General features: G+C 43.5%; 1 protein-coding gene across 6 annotated transcripts in view; it reads right to left on the bottom strand.

The window, feature by feature from the left end:
• The window catches only part of KLC1 (kinesin light chain 1), a 115,915-nt gene that overhangs the window by 11,877 nt on the left and 85,419 nt on the right, over window positions 1–18,619 (bottom strand). For 4 of the 6 annotated variants that reach the window (XM_084630996.1, XM_084630995.1, XM_084630998.1 and 1 more), the window contains exon 13: window positions 2,308–2,469. In XM_084630996.1, the coding sequence (XP_084487122.1) occupies window positions 2,308–2,469 (162 nt within the window). The remainder of the gene's footprint in view (window positions 1–2,307; window positions 2,470–18,619) is intronic. The other 2 variants (XM_084630997.1, XM_084631000.1) reach the window with 1 other exon arrangement.

Genomic DNA, 18,619 nt, shown 5'->3' with positions numbered 1-18,619 from the left:
TTTTATTGTGTATACCCTCACAAAATTACTACTTCTGTGCACTGCTGTTCAAAAACTGCAGAACATTTCTCACTGAAAAGTCAAATTTTAAAAAAATTTCAACTACTCTATAAATTGCACTATTCCTAAACCCTAACACTGTTTTGTCTGAGAGCCAAATTCTTGAGCCAACTCAAGAGTACAGATGCACATCAGAAGGTTTTTACCAAAACAGGCACTTCCTTTGGTCTCTGTAAACAAAGTAAATTGCCTGTGATGGAAATTCAATAGTACTTCCTGTCTGAGAAGCAGAATATCTGTGTGGAGAGAAGAGATGAGGGAAAGGTGACACCACATCCTACAGGTACAGAAAAGAGCAGCATTAAAATAAGGTAGAAAACAATGCCGGGAAGTTTCCTGTTTTTCATTTGTGTATGAACAAACTCTCTCAAGTGAGGAAGAAAATGTGGACTGTAAATAGATTCACAGATATTAAGGTCAGAAGGGACCATTATGATCATCTAGTCTGACCTCCTGCACAACGCAGGCCACAAAATCTCACCCACCCACTCCTGCGAAAAGCCTCTCACCTATGTCTGAGCTACTGAAGTCCTCAAATCATGGTTTAAAGACTTCAAGGATAATCCCATGTATATCAGAAAAAGTGATGCCACATTTTTAAAATGAATGGTGCAATTCCCAGACTTTATAAAAATCAACACTTCCTTAATTCTGGTCCCTAAAGGAAAATTAATTTTTTAGGTCAACAGATATTTATCAGTTTAGGTTTCATTCAAATATTGACCTAGAAATACCATTTTGTATTTTTCCAGAAGGTTCTTTATCATTCCAAAATCTGCATGCTTGTTTTAATTAAAAGCAAACAGTAAAAAAAAGGTTTTATTCACTTAGAACACATAAAGGCATGCAAAGTACGGCAGAAATTAAGGGAGGAGTACAGTACACAGTTCTAATGCTGAGTGGACAAAATTAAGATAAAAGGAGTTACAAAACTTATTGTGGGGACACTAATGATGCAACATTAATTATTCACAACAGATGCTGATTGACTGTCTTGAAACGGTGAATACCAATGCCAAGAAAATGTCATTTGATAAATGACAAAAGCAACCAAAGATGGAGAGAACATTCTCCAGGCAAATTCAGCAAGTGTTAAGCTTTTTAAAAAGTTGGCTTTAAAAGCTTCTTGCAAGTGACTGAAAAACTGTTGTAAGAGAAATGAACTTTAGAAGCATTCTAGTTTATAAAGTAGGATAAACACCCTAAAGCAAAAGCAAAAGTAGTCAGACAAACCTATCACTTCAGCAATTTGGCAAAATGTATCAGTGCTTTTAGCAGAACTATAGCTTACAGTGAATTAACAGTTTGACTGCCTGCACTAAGTACATTCCCTTGGCAGCAACAGAATACACAATAAGAAAGTCAGTAACCGGAGCAAACAAAATTAAGTAAACAGTATAAATAAAAGCATGAAAGACATAAAAAAGGGTAAAAAATGCATAGTTAATTACACGTTACAAACATATCTGTTTTTAAAAGTTTTTGTTGTTCTAACTCATGACACAGATGTTATGTTAGGTAGTGGAACAAGACATCACAAGATAGAATAAGGCCTCACTTTAATTATAAATTCTAAAGGAGTGCATGGGAAGTGGAGATATACATTTCATTTTAAAAAAATGTATCTTTGCTGTCAAGTTGCCATGACCCAGTAATGACAGCACATACAAAAGCAGATTATGGATCACCCTTCTTCCATAACTGGAAACGAAGTTACAGGTCGTTTTCTCTGACAAGGTTGGGAGAGGGGTGACTGGAGTATTTTTTAAGTCTTAAACTGATTGTTTTTATTTACTTTAAAAATCAGTGATGTTTTAATATCCCTAATTCCATAGTGGTACCTGCTGGACGCATTTAACCTACAGGCCAGGATGATATAAAGAGAGCAAATAAGCAGAAGTAAATTAATTGCCAATCTATTGAGAAAACCACAGACTAGGGATTATGCACCCAACAAACACCAGGACACTCAATCAGCATTCAAATACTCATAGTTAAGCCCAGCTTCTTGAAATTCCTAAAGAAATTTTACTTTTCAGGACAAAACATTGTGGACAATTTAAAAAAGAATTTACTAAATGCAAGATTTTATTCTTTAATTCTTAATTCTGCAGAATTACAAAGTGTAAAGTAGATGAAGTAGGAAAACTACTTTGAAAACACAATGGAATGACAACTGGACAAAGGAATTCCTGTTATAGTCTAGAAAATTTACCACTATTTTCTTCAACTGTGTACTGTACTTACCCCATTCCATTCTACGCTCATACTCACTTCCTCGCCTCCATCAGGGCCACTTTCGTACTTTACCACATCGACATTGAGGCTTTCTCGGCTTCGCCTTTTTTCTATGCTCTCGGGGTCATTTAGCACTTCAGCAACTCTCTGTTTGTGAACATTGTCAAGACCCTGTGAGGCAGGCAAAGGGGGGAAAAGTGTTTTACTTGCTCAGTATAGGTTTTAATAATGTACACTATCATAAATATGCATGGTAACCAAGTTAACGAAAAAATCAGTGACACATTAAACTCACGCTGAACCTAATACAATTTTCAATACTTTATAACTGATCTATTACAAACATCAATGCAACATAAAGCAAAACAGTTGGACTGAGCACAGGCCTGGGAGTTAGCAGGCTTGGGGTTCTTCTCCTGACTGTTAGTGACTTACCTCAAGCATTTCACATATCTGCTTGGTACTAAGGCGCCTGTTAGATCACTAACATGGAAACACATGCTCTCTTTTCCTTGGTTTTCCCATATGTTAAATGGGGTTAGTAATGTTTACCTATCTTTGTAAAGAACATTGAGTTCATGTTTAAAAAGCCCAACACAAAGTATTACATTAAAAAAAACCCAGCTGTGGTATAAGCTTTCTATTAAAAAGTGTTCTCATGTGCCAAAATTTTAACAGTAATGAATTTTATTATGAAAATTTAATTATAACCATAGAACAGGATCAAAGTAGAGATGGAAAGGAGAGACTTTATTGACTCCCATCTTTTGTCAGTGCAATAGATAGTTTCCTGATAAAGGATACATCAGGTACACTTTCTGAATTTCTAAAAGGATTACTGAAAGAAATACAAAGTATGTTAGATACAAAAAACTACACTAAAAATATTTAAGTTGCTAAGACAACAAATCATGTCAGGAAATGCCAAAAGTAAGCTTGCAAGTTTAATTTGAGCTACTGTGCATACGCATTATGATAATCTTACCCAACATCAAAGTGATGTTTGTTGCTCAGCCAGGAACAGAACCCAGCTCAGTAAGTTTGTCACAAGAGAACATCCTTTCTCTTGTAACTTTCTGCCTCATTCACTGTCCACCTTGCGCAGTGAATGAAGCATGGGTCAAATAGTATATGATCACACAAAGATTATCATAATATACAGACAAGGAAGCTAAGTCACATAGAAAACATTAATTGGGGCATTTCTTAATTTTGAGTACTTGCACTTTGTAACTGACATTTTAAAAGTAGCTTTTTGTACACAAATGCCTAGTTTTTTAGAAAAGTAAACTGAAGAAACAGAAATTCCATCAAGTGGAACCATAAAGACGCTCTGTATGGGTCATTAACAGGATTGAAACCCAAAACCTTTGAATCAATTACACAGACCTCTACTACTTGAGCTAAAAGTGTAACTAACTCACTGCACTAGCAGTATGTAATCCTCTACGTCCATCAGTCACTAGAGGGGAACATGACACTTTGCCAGTGGCTTACCCAACTCTTTCAGACAGCACACAGAAGTCTGGAATCAAAAGCCTGGGTACTATTGCTGGCTCTGGACGGGAGTGGGGTTCTAGTGGTTACAATGAGCACAGAAAAACATAACAGATTTGGCACATTCATTCTAAAAACACAGTGTTAATTCCCCCAGCACATGGGAAGCACAAGACCATGATTAAGGCTGCGTGTCTGTCACGGAAGTCACAGATTTTGTGACCTTCCAGGACCTCTATGACTTCTGCAGCAGCAGCAGCTTCAGCATTTGGGAGAGGACTCAGGGCTGGGGCAAGGTTGGGGTGCAAAGTAGCGCTTACCTGTGGGGGGGGAGCTATCCAGCTTCCACTGGCATGTCCTTGCAACTCCTAGGCAGAGAGGCCAGGGGGCTCCACATACTGCTCGCAGGCACCATCCCCAAAGCTCCCGTTGGCTGTAGTTCCTGGACAATGGGAGCTGTGGATCCAGCACTTGTGGTGGGCAGCATGCAGTGCCCCCCTGGCTGCCCTTCCTCATTCGAGCTGCAGGGACATGCGGACCCAGGTAGAGAGCCTACGAGCCCTGCCAACCCTCCCCACAGTTTGGGTCCCAGGCCACGCGCCATCACCCATCCCCCTCCCTCCAGTGCCAGCGGAGGTCCCGGGCCATGCGGCACTCCCCTTCTGCCAGCACTAGCGGGGATCCTGGGCCAACCCCCTAGCAGGGGAAGTGGCTGCAACACTCTGCAATTCTGGACTGTGAGCCAACAGGCTGCTGTAAATTAGAGCATCCCACAAAGCTGCTTTAACCTAGTCCGAGGGCTGCACCAGCCCCCGGGGCAGCCCACAACCCAGAAGACACAAATGTGGCTTAAAGAGCCATGTGACAGATGCAATACCGGGTTCTATTTCCAGTTCTGACAGAACAGAACACGTGCAACCTCATTTAGCAGAATATAAGATTAGGAGAATTATTCTTTACCGCTTGACTTGCTCAATAAGAAATGCAAATTGCACAAGACTTCATTAGTCCATGAAAGAGATGAGACTTGAAGCATAATCTTTTCCTGGAGTCCAGCACACCTACCTCCATAGTGAAAGTAAACTGAAACGGAAGGTGGCACCCTCAGCACACCAGCCAAGAAGTGCTGTTGCCTCAAGCCCACGGGGAGAGGGGGAACTATCTCTACTTTTAGCATAAGAGGGTGGCAGTCCAACCCTGTTTCCCCTTTACTTTAACATGTGCATTCATCTAGACCAACAGGGCAGTGGCAGCTGCTGTTAGTAAATGCATCAACTCCCATATCTGAAACTAGCTCTGTGCTTGTGAATGCAGCTGGCACGTTTTGGAGCTCTGTGGGACTAGAGCATGCTCCATACAAATGGAATATTCAGGGATTTCAGCTGCAAACCTTTAACGTGCATCCGACGAAGTGGGTATTCACCCACGAAAGCTTATGCTCCAATACGTCTGTTAGTCTATAAGGTGCCACCGGACTCTTTGCCGCTTTTACAGATCCAGACTAACACGGCGGCTACTCTAATACTTGAAACCTTTAACAAGCTCTACTGATCATGTGCAAGGGGTGATTTTCAGACGCTTATTAGTAAGCCATATCTGGGCTGATTTTTCTGGGACATCAAAAAGCATTTCTTTGATCCTACAAAGAAACTCCCTACCAAATGTCAAATTCTGGTCCAAAATCTGAACGGCACTAGAGATCTTCTAAGAAATGGTTGGAACTTTGTTTTGCCAATTTTTTTTTAAAATAATACTTTCACCTAACCTTATTCTCAGAAACAGCTGAACCCTTTGTGCTGAAACATTTAAAAAAATCCATCCTGATGCAGGGAAAATGCATAGAAAGAAAATTCTGCCAGACTTTAACCATTCAGGCGAAGTTATAAGCCACTAAAAGTGGTGGTTTATAATGCTAAGTCTTAGGCAAACAACTATAGGCCTACCTGCCAGTGATGCCTATAATTTCTTATACTCATTGCCATTTACCTGGTTAATTATGTCATAACTTTTCTAATATGCATGTAATCACATGAAGTGATATTAACCAAATCAGAACAAAACACCAAGTGAAAATTTTGTTGCTCAGGAGACAATAGGCATACAGAGAGGTTACTGACCTTGTGAAGTAAATGGAGTTGTTTGAAATGGGTGTCCCTGTGAGTGGTCCACTTCAGGTGCACTTGCACCCTGCGCCTTTGATAACAGATTTTTGGTAGAGGTGCCCATTCAGCCCGCCCATGCACCCCACACATCCTCATCTTTCAAGAAGAAGCTATATGGGCTGTGTGGGAAAACTGCCCTCAACTCCTTCTCCACCACAAAGTCCCATGAGGATGACTCCAAAGCAGAGGGGAAGAAGGCAGATAGTGGAGCACCAACAGAGGGACACATCTCCAAGAACTCCAGTTACTACACAAGATGCGTAACCTCTTCTTCTTTGAGTAGTGTCCCTCTCGGTTCTCAACTTCAGATGACTCCTGAGCAGTATCCCCCAAAGGAGGCAGAAGGTTCAGCGCAGAGTTCAATACAGAAGAGAACTAACTTGTCCACAGCCGCATCTGATCTTTCCAAAGACACCACGACATAATCAGACAAGAGTATGAAACAGAGGACCAAGTTGCCACTCTACATATGTTTACAATTGGTACGTCCTTAAGTAATGCAATTGATGTAGACAGTGCTCTTGTAGAATGTGTTAAATCTCTCAAAGGGGGTTGGACATGAGTTCTATCATACCACATACCATATCACAACCAGAGAACCACTTTGACAATCTCCGTTTCGAAATTACCAAACCCTTGTTTGTATCCGTTATAGACAAAAACAGGAGATTTTCTAAATAGTTTGGTCCTGTCTAGCAGAAAGTTAACACCTTCCTTACATACAGAGTATGGAATATAGCTTCTTGACTAATCTGATGTTGTTCTGGAAGAAAACCAGGAGATGACTGGTTTGATTAATGTGGCATTCTGAGGACACATTAGGTAAGAATCTTGGATAGGCCTGTAGCGACATTTTCTCTCTGGAAAACACTGAAATAGGGAGTCTGCCATTAAAGCCCTCAATTCTCCTACTCTTTGGGAAGAAGAGAACAATATCAGACAGGCTGTCTTCATAAATAAATCTTAAAACAAACATGTAGCTAGAGGTTCAAACATAGGCTTCATAAGGTCATTAAGGACTAGGTTCAGGTCCCAGCTAGGAGCAGGGTTTCTGATTTGTGGAACATATTTGACAAACCTCACAGAAATCTTGATATAGTTGGGTGAGCAAAGAGAGAAATACCCTCCCTGGGTGTGTGAAAGCCTGTTATTCGTGCTAAGTGAACTTTAATACAATTCACAGAAACGTCTTCCATTCCAACAGGTAATCCAGTACCCCATGAAGAGAAGATTGAGTTGATGAAATATGATGACTGTTACACCAAAGATGGTATTGTTTCCAAAGTAGTTCTTGTAGATAGTTTTCTATTATTTAATAAAACTTCTTGTGCATTTGAGGAACAAGGCCCTCTATCCCCAAGAACCATCAAATCACTGAAGTGTAAGACTGGAAGGGACCGCAATCCGCCTTCTACTCTAGTCCCTGCAACTCCAGGCAAGACTACTTGGTAACTAGACCATTCATGACAGGTGTTTGTCTAACCTGTTCTTAAAAACCCGCAGTGGAGATTCCACAACCTCCCCAAGCAATTTGTTCCTGTGCTTAGCCACCCTGACAGGAAGATTTTCCTGATGTCCAACCTAAATCTCCCTTGCTGCAATTTAAGCCCATTGTTTCTTGTCCTAACCTCAGAGGTTTATGAGAACAAATTTTCAACCTTTTACATACTTGAAAACTGTTATATCCCCCTGCGGTCTTCTCTTTTCTACACTAAACCAGCCCAGTTTTTTCCATCTTTCCTCAGAGGTCATGCTTTCTAAGCATTTAATCTTTTTTGTTGCTTTCCTCTGGACTTTCTCTAATTTGTCCACATCCTTCCTGAAATATGGCACCCTGAACTGGACACAATACTCCAGCTGAGGCCTTATCCAGCGCGGAGTATAACGGAAAAATTACTTCTTGTGTCTTGCTTACAACACTCCCGCTTATACATCCCAGAATGATGATTGCTTTTTTTGCAAGAGTGTTACACTGTTGACTCATATTTAGCTTGTGATCCACTATGACCCCCAGATCCCTTTCTGCAGTACTACTTCCTAGGCAGTCATTTCCCATTTTGTATGTGTGCAATTAATTGCTCCTTCTAATTAGAGTACTTTGCATTTTTCCTTCTTGAATTTCATCCTATTTACTTCAGACACTTATCCAGTTTGTCCAGATCATTTTGACTTTTAATGCTATCCTCCAAAGCACTTGCAACCCCTCCCAGCTTGGTATCGTCCGCAAACTTTATATGTGTACTCTCTATGCCATCACCTAAATCATTGATGAAGATATTGAACAGACTTGGACCAATCCCTGTGGGACCCCACATGATATGCCCTTCCAACTTGATTGTGAACCACTGATGATTACTCTCTGGGAACAGTTTTCCAATCAGTTATGTACCCACCTTATAGTAGCTCCATCTAGGCTGTATTTCCCTAGTTTGTTTATGAGAAGGTCATGTGAGACAGTATCAAAAGCCTTCCTAAAGTCAAGATATACCACAACTACTGGTTCTCCCCATCCACAAGGCTTTTTACCCCATCAAAGAAAGCTATTAGGTTGGTTTGACATGATTCGTTCTTGACAAATCCATGTTCATCTTACTTATCACCGTCTTCTACATGTTTGCAAATTGTTTACTTGCTTATTTACTCCATTATCTTTCCGGAGAAGGAAGTTAAGATGTCTACTCTGTAATTCCCCAGGTTGTCCTTATTCCCCTTTTTATAGCCTGGCACTCTATTTCCCCTCTTCCAGTTCTCTGGAATCTCTCCAGTCTTCTGAGTTTTTGAAGATAATTGCTAATGGCTCAGATATCTCCTCTGTCAGCTCCTTGAGTATTTTAGGATATATTTTGTCAGGCCCTGTTGACTTGAAGACATTTTTTAACTTGTTCTTTCCCTATTTTAGCCTCAGATGATACCTCATTTTCACTGGTGTTCACTATCTTAGACATCCAACTATTACTAACTTTTTTGGTGAAAACTGGACCAAAAAAGTCATTTAGCACTTCTGCCATTTCCACATTTTCTGTTATTGTCTTTCACCCCTCACTGAGTAATGGACCTACCCTGTCTTTAGTCTTCCTCTTGCTTCTAATGTATCCGTAGAATGTTTTTGTTACCCTTTATGTCTTCAGCTAGTTTTATCTTGTTTTGTGCCTTGACCTTTCTAATTTTGTCCCTACATGCTTGTGTTGTTTGTTTATATTCATCCTTTGTAATCTGACCTAGTTTCCACTTTTTGTAGAACTCTTTTTTTGAGTTTCAGATCATTGAAGATCCCCTGGTTAAGCCACAGTGGCGTCTTGCTATACTTCCTATCCTTTCTACGCAGAGGGATAGTTTACTCGTGTCCTTAATGTTTCTTTGAAAAACTGCCAACTCTCTCGAACTGTTTTTCCCCTTAGACCTGCTTCCCATGGGACCTACCAACTCTCTCTCTGCTTGGAACCTCAGAATCCATAAACTGGGGTGAAGTGTTTGACCTGCATCTTGAGTCAGTAGGTAAGGACTGACTGGAAGCTTCCAAGAAGGACAACAGGTGACTCTGATGAGATAGGGATACCAGACTTGTCTTGGCCACTTTAGTGCTATCATTATAACCCTGGCCCAATCTTGTTTAGAACATTCAATAATAACAGCATTGGATATGCACATAGAAGTCCTTTTGTCCATGCTATGACAAAAGCATTTCCAAGGAATACAGGATCAAGACCCCCTCTGGAGCAATACATGATTCATTTTGAATTGGCTGCTGTGGCAAACAGGTCTGCCTCTGGGAACCCCTAACTGAGAATATCATGTGAGGGACTCTGGAGTTTAGTTCCCATTCATACATAAGAAAAACATCTGCTGAAATAGTATGTCATGGTGTTTTGAATACCTGGGATGTAAGAAGCAGAGATGACTATGTGGTTGGTTGTGCATCAATTCCAGAGTTTTATTGCTTTGGCACAGAGAGATGGGGAATGGTGCTCCTCCCTGACAGCTGGTAAGAACAGATTTAATAATTTTATTAAGATAATGTTGAAGTAAAAAGAAAATGGTACAGAATTTAAGCACAGAAGTTTCTGGTTATCAGGGAATAAGGTACAGATTATCAAGGGGTGAGAAATTTGGTTTAGGAACAGGTGGCATAAGGAATACATAATCTGCAATCTCCTTGGGGGTAAAAGTTTAACCGGTCAAAGTACAGACATTGAGATATGGGGGTATGTTGTCCATATAATGGCTATGTTCAGGTGTGGAGTATAATGAGTGGATACAATGACGGGGATGGATCTACCCTCATTTGGTGGGATTTAATGTTCAGTGAGTTTATGGTTCCAGTTCATATGGTCCAATGGAAAAAGCCTCTCAGTCCCTTTCCCATAGTTGATGCACGATGTCGTACCGGTTCACACCTCCTGGTACTGTCGGTGGCTGGTGATGTGTTCGATGTAGATGTCCCTGGACCATCAGATGATGTCTGAGACCATGAGGCACCGCATGAGCCGTGCGTAGCGTCGACCGATCCCACAGGTCCGCAGTACATGCTCGTTGCAGGGGTCCCGAGCGCCTAGGGCTCCGACGATTAGGGCATCCATCTGCACCTCGCAGCCCTTTGCTCTCAGGGTGTCGGCCAGAGGGGTGTATTTTTCCAGCTTAGGAGCTCGGGCTTCGCAGAAGGCCGGGGTCCTGTTCTTGAAGGAGAACGTGATGTCGACGAGGATGATCTTTTTCTGGGCCTCGTCGGTGACTACCACGTCGGGTTGCAACTGGCTGTCAGTACCGCGGATGGCGCAGTTCACGGAGACCTCCCCCAGGTGCGGTGCGATGGCTTTCACTAGGTGGTTCTGGATGGTGTTGTGGCACAGCTGCCAGGCTCTGGAGCGGGGCTTGCAGCTGCACAGGACGTGGGGCAGGGTCTTGTTGGAATAGCCGCACTTCCTGCAACGCTTGTCTCGGTTCCTGTGGCGGACGGCTCCGTTGAGCAGGACGCAGTTGAGCCGGGCGCGGTGGATGAACCGCCAGTCATTGAAAAGGGGGGAATCTGCCCCCGGCGAGGAAGCAGTTGCTGGCGTCCCACTTGCTGGCGTCCCACTTGCTGGTCAGTTCGAAGGCTTTACCCTGGTCCAGTTTACGCTTCAGGGCTTCCATGTACAGCGAGTGGATGGCTGCCTTCAAGGTCCTCTCCAGCATGCCCCTGGCGCTCGGGGTGACGATGGTGTTGTCCTCAGACCTGATCTGTGGCACCAGGACTCCCAGCTCCTGGCGCTCCTCGCACACATGCCATGTTGTCATTCATTATCTTTACTGACTTCAGTCTGATTAGAGGTAGAAAGTTTACGCACATATTTTTGACTACTCAATTCCAAAAGGAATATGTGGAGAAGCTGCTCCTGTAGTGACCATTTGCCCCACATCTTCTGAGATCCTAGATGTGCCCCCTAACCCAAAAGCAAAGCACCTGATATCATCACAGTAGGGGGAATCTGAATAAATGGAAGGAACACCTGTGCAAGTGTTGGTTGAATCATTTCCACCAATTGAGTGAGTGTGGAATCCACTGGGAAACACAAAATAACCTGCCTATATTATGTTTGCTGGGTTTGTAAACCGTTCAAAGCCATCCCTGTAGACTTGGAGATGTAACCTGGCATGGTGCACTACAAAGACACATGTGGGCGTGTGTCCCAGCAGTTGAAGGCAATCTCTTATTGCAACTTGAGGACTGCCCTGAATCCTTGAGATGAGGTCAGCTAGTGCGAGAAATCACCTGGAGGGTAAGTATGCTGTTTGTCAGTGCATACAGAGAAGCCCTCTGAAATCTAGACACGGACATGGAGTCAAAATAGACTGTCTGATCTGAAGGCCCAGACTGTGAAACAGAGAACACATGATCTTTATTGACTTCAGCACCTCCCGATTGGCTTATTCAAAGGCAGATCCTATTGTCTAGGTACAGGAAAATAAATATGCTCAAACAACATAGGAGGGCGGCAACTATTGCCAGAATAATTAAGAACACCCTTGGTGCCAAAGATAGTCCAAAAGGAAGCACACTGTACTGATAGTGTTTGCTATTGATTAAGAAACAAAGAAACATTCTGTATGATGAGTGAATAGTGACATGAAAATCTGTGTCTTGTAGGTCGAGGGTCACAAACCAATCTAATTCTAACAGAATTATTACTGCCAATGTCACCATCCTGAATTTTTGCTGTTTTATGTATCCATTTAGAGACCTGAGGTCTAAAAATAGGTCTCCACCCTCCCTTCTTTTTGGATATAAGAAAGTATTTTAAGGAGAATCCCGTTCCTCTATGTTGCACAGGTACTGGTGCTATTGCTCCTAAACTTAGAAGTGAGGTCACTTCTTGTTCTAGTAACTGATCATGAGAGAAGTCCCTGAAGAGGGAGGGGGATGGGTAGGAGGGAGGGCCTGGAAATGGATAGTGTAACCAGAAGTTATGGCTTCCAAAACCCATTTGTCCAAAGTTATATGCTCCCACACATTCTAAAAATAGGAAAGGCAGCATCCAAAATGAGGGAGGGGGATAGGACGTTGCAGTTGTATAGTCCCATCAACTGGATGATTGAGACTCTTGACCAAGCCATCAAAATTGTCACTTTGAGGACATGGATGGCTGGGAGAATGTAGCTGTAGCTGATAGGGGTTTCTTTTTTTGGAGTACCTAGGTCGCTTGACCAGGGCTTCAAAAGGTCTATGGCATGTTGAATACAGGGCTGGGTGTGCGCTTTGTGTCATTTAAGATCTACTGTATTTTCTCTTATTTACATGAGTATAGATTCCAAAGGATCTCAGCGTGACTCAAGTCCTTTAAAAGGTATCCGTTTAACCTGCAAACGGCTTGTGACAGTCAAATGGGAGGTCTTCAATGGTACTTTGAACCTCTTTCGGAAAGCCCAACATCTGCAGCCAAGACACTCTTCTCATGACCACTGCAGATAATATAGACTGTGCTGCAGTATATGTTGCATCTAAGGAGGCCTGGAGCACAGGGGCGGTGAGTTATATGGGCCCGCGGTGCCCAAGCTCCAGCAATATTCAGGGTCCGGGGGCACAACTCCAACAATGTTTGAGGCTGGGTCTCTCCCCCGGCACTGCTTGCTGCCCCCACGCACCTCCCACGAGCCTCCCTACCTGCACCCTGGGCGGCAGTTGCCTGCACCCTGCAACTCTGTGCTGCACTCCACTTTGCTGGCTCCCGGCATCAACTGCCGCCGCAGGGTCCTAGCACCCCCCAACCACTACTGCCAGGGCAGGCTGACCCTGACTCTGCCCCTTCTGCCTCAGACAGACGAACCCTTCCCTTTTCCGACAGGACCCTCCATCAGCACAGGAGGCCCCCCCTGCCCGCAGTCACCGCTCCTGCCCCTGCTGGGCCAGGGGCAGCCCCATCCCCATCCCCAGTGAGGCTACAGTGAGGGGCAGCAGCAGGTGAGGAGGTGCATACGTGATGGCAGCCACCCCCACCCCCCCACAGGGGAGGCAAGGGGGCTTCCTGGACCTGAGAGGATCCCTAGGAGCATGTGCAGTGACAGTGGTGCAAAGCGAGTGTGCTGCTGGGGGGGAAAAGGGGGTCTCCTCCCCCAGAGCTCACTGCTGCCAAGAGGGAGAGGGCTGTGGGGAGTCCTCCTCTCTGGTCCCAGCCCTGAGGCAGCCTGCCTGCACCCCAAACTGCTCATCCCTGGCCCTGACCCTGCCCCACCCCAGAGCCCATACCCCCAGCCAGAGCCCTCACCCCCCCCAACCCTCTGCCCCAGCCCTGAGCCCCCTCCTGTACCATGAACCCCTCATCCCAGCCCTACCCCAAAGCCCTCACTCCCACACCCCAACTCTCTGCTTGAGCACCTCCCATAGCCCAAGCCCCTCATCACCAGCCCCACCCCAGAGCCTTCACATTTAAAAAAAATATATATCAGCTTATAAGGCAGGTGTGTGTGGGGGAACAGGTCTTGGACCCGTTCTGGGCACCACCAAAAATTATACAAACCTGCCGCCCCTGCTGGAGCGATGTCTTCATTAGCAGCCGACCCTCTTGAATGGTGGCTTTAAACTGGCTACGATGTTCCTCTCACAGATGCTCAATAAAGGAATTACATGTGTTGTAATGTGAGGCCACGTCTACACTACCTGCCGGATTGGCAGGTAGTGATCGATCTATCAGGGATCGATTTATCGCATCTAGTGTAGACGCGATAAGTCGATCCCTGATCGCTCTGCCGTTGATCCCACACCATGAGGACGCGAAGTAAGTGATTCTAAGTCGATCTAAGATACGTGGACTTCAGCTACGCTATTCTCATAGCTGAAATTGCGTATCTTGGATCGATCCCCCCCCCCAGTGTAGACCAGGCCTAAGTGTACTTGACCATGAGTGCCTGATAGTTCATTATTCAGAACTGAATTGTGGCTAAAGCATAGATTCTGCAGCCAAAAACATCGAGCCTCTTCTGGTCCTTGCTGTATGGGATGGACTTAGAGCTATGTTGCTTGCCTCTTTCATTAATGGCCCCTACTACTAGAGAGTTCAGAGTTGTGTGAGAGAAACTCTGATTCCCAGGCAGGAACATAATACTTTTTATCTGTTGCAGGTAGACTGTGTCAAAGCTGGGGTTTGTCAAATAGTCTTAGTGAGCTCCATAAGAGCTTCATTCACTGGAATGGCAATTCTCATGGATGATGAAGTTTGTAAAATATCTAGGAGTTTATGGGCTCTTGAAATCTCTCTAAGGGAATCTGAAGCCTGTAAGCAATTTGCTTCATCAGTTCCTGAAACTGTCTCAAGTTATCTGCCATAGAAGGTGATGGAAGCATCACAGCTTCATCAGGTAAAGAGGAGGAAATATTCATATGAGGTGTCATCTCCCTTGTCCATCCTTGCTTCTTGCTCTTCCTCTGACATGGGTGGTAGTAGAGGGGACTGAGGAAAATCGGTCCTTCTCTGTTCCCTCCAGTGGTGTGAAGACCCTATTGCAAATTGCGGGCGATAGAACGACCACGGATCCCAGCAAGGCTACTTGGCAGGGCCCAAAGGTACAGATGGAGGCATCTGTGTTCCTGCCATGAGGGTGTCCTTTTAAGGTCTAGTCTCTTGTAAAACATCAATGTAGGAGGGCTAGTGATGTGTTTTAGAACAGACAGGGAAACTTTGCACTGAGATGTGAAAATCTGAAGAGTTCACTCCCACATACTACCCACTATTGTAATAATCTTTGTACAAAATATGCTTTGTGAGGTATCATTTGAAAACTAATAACTCACTGGTCAGTAATATCATGGTGAAATGTGTGTAGCAATATTATATGAACAGAAGCTGACTGACGTGTTTACCAGACAAACCTGTTCCTCAAAGACAAAGGACAAGTTAACATCTCTAGCCAGGAGTCAAAGTTGATTGGCAATCGCATGTCAGGGGAAAGAACAGATGGATCTGCATTTAGCAAGGAACAACAAAGGAACCATTCCTTTGACTTCCAGGGAGGTGCGGGGGGGGAGGGGCAGGAGGATCCTGACCTGAGAATTTGGTCAGCAATGTTGCTGGAAACATGTGGTAAGGATTTGACCTTGAACTAAGTCTAATTTAAGTTTTAGATACTAGAAAGCTAGTTATCTTTATTTCTCTTGTAATCGTTTCTGACTTTAACACCTTATACTTGTACTCATTTCAAATCTCTCTCTTTGAAGTTAAATAAACTTTTTTATTTTTAATCAAAACTAATCCAGTGTTGTGTTTAAACTGAAATGTTTGGGTAACTCCAGTTAAAGCAGTAAACTGTTGAATACTGACCCCTTACAAGGCCAATAGACGTATAATATCTGAACGGTCCAAGAGAGGGCTCGGCCATGCAGAACACACATTTAGGAAATTCAGGACTAGGAGCGTGTTGGGGTCAGCCGGCAAGAAGTAACCAAGGCTCCTGGAAGCCAGAGTATAGCTGATGTGTTGCTGAAAAGCTGCTGATGTCAGAGTTGCTGGACCAGGACTGCAACTATACACAGGCACTCAGGGTGTGACCTGCATGCTGTTTGTGAGTGGCCCTGTTTGGGAGCTATCACAGCAAAGCATTGTGAGGCACCCAAGGTTTCAAGGCAAGTGGACAGCAACCTGGAATGTGACAGTTACCTGAACACCTGCTGATGGTAACAAAGACTGGCCCAGGAGAGACTCTGTGAAGGGTGGCTTCAGTTCTGATGTAGCTGGCATCACGTGCTGGGCACCCAGGAGCACATCAGTTACGAGCTCAGTACCATATGAGGTCTAGCCACCCCTGCTACAGCTGACTTCCTCAATATTGGTACTGAGTGTTGTTCCTGGATGGAATGATAACTCTTTTCACCCATATCTCTGCCAGTTAGCGTCTGGGTACCCAAACTTGGTACGGAGTCTGCCTTAGACTGAGTTTTTTTCTTTGCCTTTGCAGTACCAGCATCAATCAGAGCCTACATGGAACTCCCCTTGGGACCTGAGATCTCCATAGTCCTCTTGTGTCACTGACAGATCCTCTTGCAGTTTTACTCCCTACCTCTTCTGTTTAGAGGAAGATGCAGATGAGGACTTCAGTACAACAGAAGTACTTAGTACCATGGTACTGTCTACCACTCTCACGGTTTCTGGTGACTGAGATCTTGATGTGGACAGAGCAATAGCACTACTGGGAGGTCTATGCACAGTGGGATCCTCCACCCCTGGATCTGAAGCTGGACATAAGCCTTCCTCCATCATCAGACATTTAAATTTGGTTTCCCTATTTTTTCGGAATTTACCCTTGAAGGATGTGCAGATCTTGCACTTACTAGGAATATGGGTATCCCCAAAGAGTGGAGGATAAAGCCTGGGAAAGCCTGTCACTGATTGGAATAGCCTCACAGCAGAAGAGGCACCTCTCAAATCTTAGGGAACCCACCATTCCCAAGAAAAAACAATGAGACAATCCCAAGAAGCAGTACTAAACAAATATCTATCTAAGAATAAAAGAATTTTTTTATTAAGAAAGAAAAGAAAAAGGAAACACTAAAAGGTAAGTAACTATAAAACTATCATCTAAATGCTAAACAGAGAACAGGCACTCATTGCAGACTCCGTCTCAAGTCAATGGTGGTTGAGAAGATACAGGCCAACTGCCCTCAGTTTAATGCCATATAGCCTCAGCATGATGCACGAGAATGCATGGGGTGCATGTGAGGGCTGAACAGGCATTGCTACCAAAAATCTCCAATCAAAGGCGCAGGGCACAAGTGCACCTTAAGTGGAGCACTTACAAGGACACTGCTTGAAGAACTGCTATTTTACTTTAAAATCTCACTGGATAAAAGGTATATCAAAAACCTTATGCAGGAGCATTTTCGTGTATTTATATTAAAAAGGGGATATCAAGATTTTTTTTCTCTAGTATCTTCCCTCAAGCTAACTGGTTTTGTCCTTTTCTACTTGGCAAACACTCAGATTTTCCTTCTGTTTGTCATGGAGGAATGGATTGGATTCTTCTTTGTGTGTCTAAACAATCAACCAATGTTGATGTCATCAGCACATTTTTGGGTATAAGGTTTGTCAGTAACTCCTTTACTCTTTCCTATTCCTGGCAGTCTGCTTCTACAGCAGCAAAAAATATTGCAGGATCAGGATCATGAACTAATAGATTTTGAAACATTTCAGCTACAAATTGGTGTATTTACAACAAAAAGAGGTACTTTATCTGTAAGATATAGCCTGCCATATTTTGACTAATATCTTTGTTCTGAACTAGTTTACTTGTAGTTTGAATTATAAAGTGTCCACACAAAAACATCATTTTACAAGAGAAAATTCTTACTTTTCTGCCACCAAAATTACTAAAAACTGAATTTCAAGAGTTCGTGTTCACCTAATTATCCACCATGTCCACCAAATATTTTGCTGACAGAATCCCCTATTCTGTAAGTATAGTCTACATTCTTTTTTAATAGATTTATACATTTACATTTATAGCCATATTAAAACACAAACATGCACTCAGCTTTCCTTCTACTTCAAGAAAAAAACCAACTCTTTCCCCATGTGGAAAGGTGAGGTGGTCATTTGACAGGTTTTAGGATTCGAGAATTTCTAAAAATATTCATTGTAGACACTAGCCCCAGGTTTTGTCTACATTAAGAGAGTCACAAAAGTTCCTCCTCAATAGGTTGAAGAGTACCTCATATCAACACACAGAAGTGTCAGAGAGAGAGTTCACCAACCAAGGCTCCCCTCTTGATCCTCTCCCTAACAGGTCTCCCTCCTCAGAAATGCTTCCCTCGCTATGGTCCCTCCATGGTCCAAACTTACCCCCAAAGATTCAACTCCTCACACTGTTCCTGCTGAGAACTGCTGTCTAAGCCTGCTGTATCTGTCCTCCCTCATGCCCTCCACAGGATTCACCCTCAATTATGCCACTCACATTCATGCTGCCACCACCCCAGGCCAAGAAGTGTCCCCACTCAGTTGTGCCATTCTTGCACTGCACAGTTACCAGCTGCTGTTCTCCTGCACACACAGTGGCACCTCAGAACACTTAGTGTTCCACCAGTTCCTGGTATCATCATCCTAGCAATTACCCAGTTTACTAAGGGTTAACATGGAGCCTATATATTTTAAATTTAAACTAAAACTAAGGGTGTTTTTTGTTAACATAATAGATAGTAAATT

The sequence above is a fragment of the Lepidochelys olivacea genome (assembly GCF_965140295.1).
Source record: "Lepidochelys olivacea isolate rLepOli2 genome assembly, chromosome: 6".
NCBI classification, from domain to species: Eukaryota; Metazoa; Chordata; order Testudines; family Cheloniidae; genus Lepidochelys; species Lepidochelys olivacea.
This window is presented reverse-complemented; position numbering and strand designations above follow the sequence as displayed.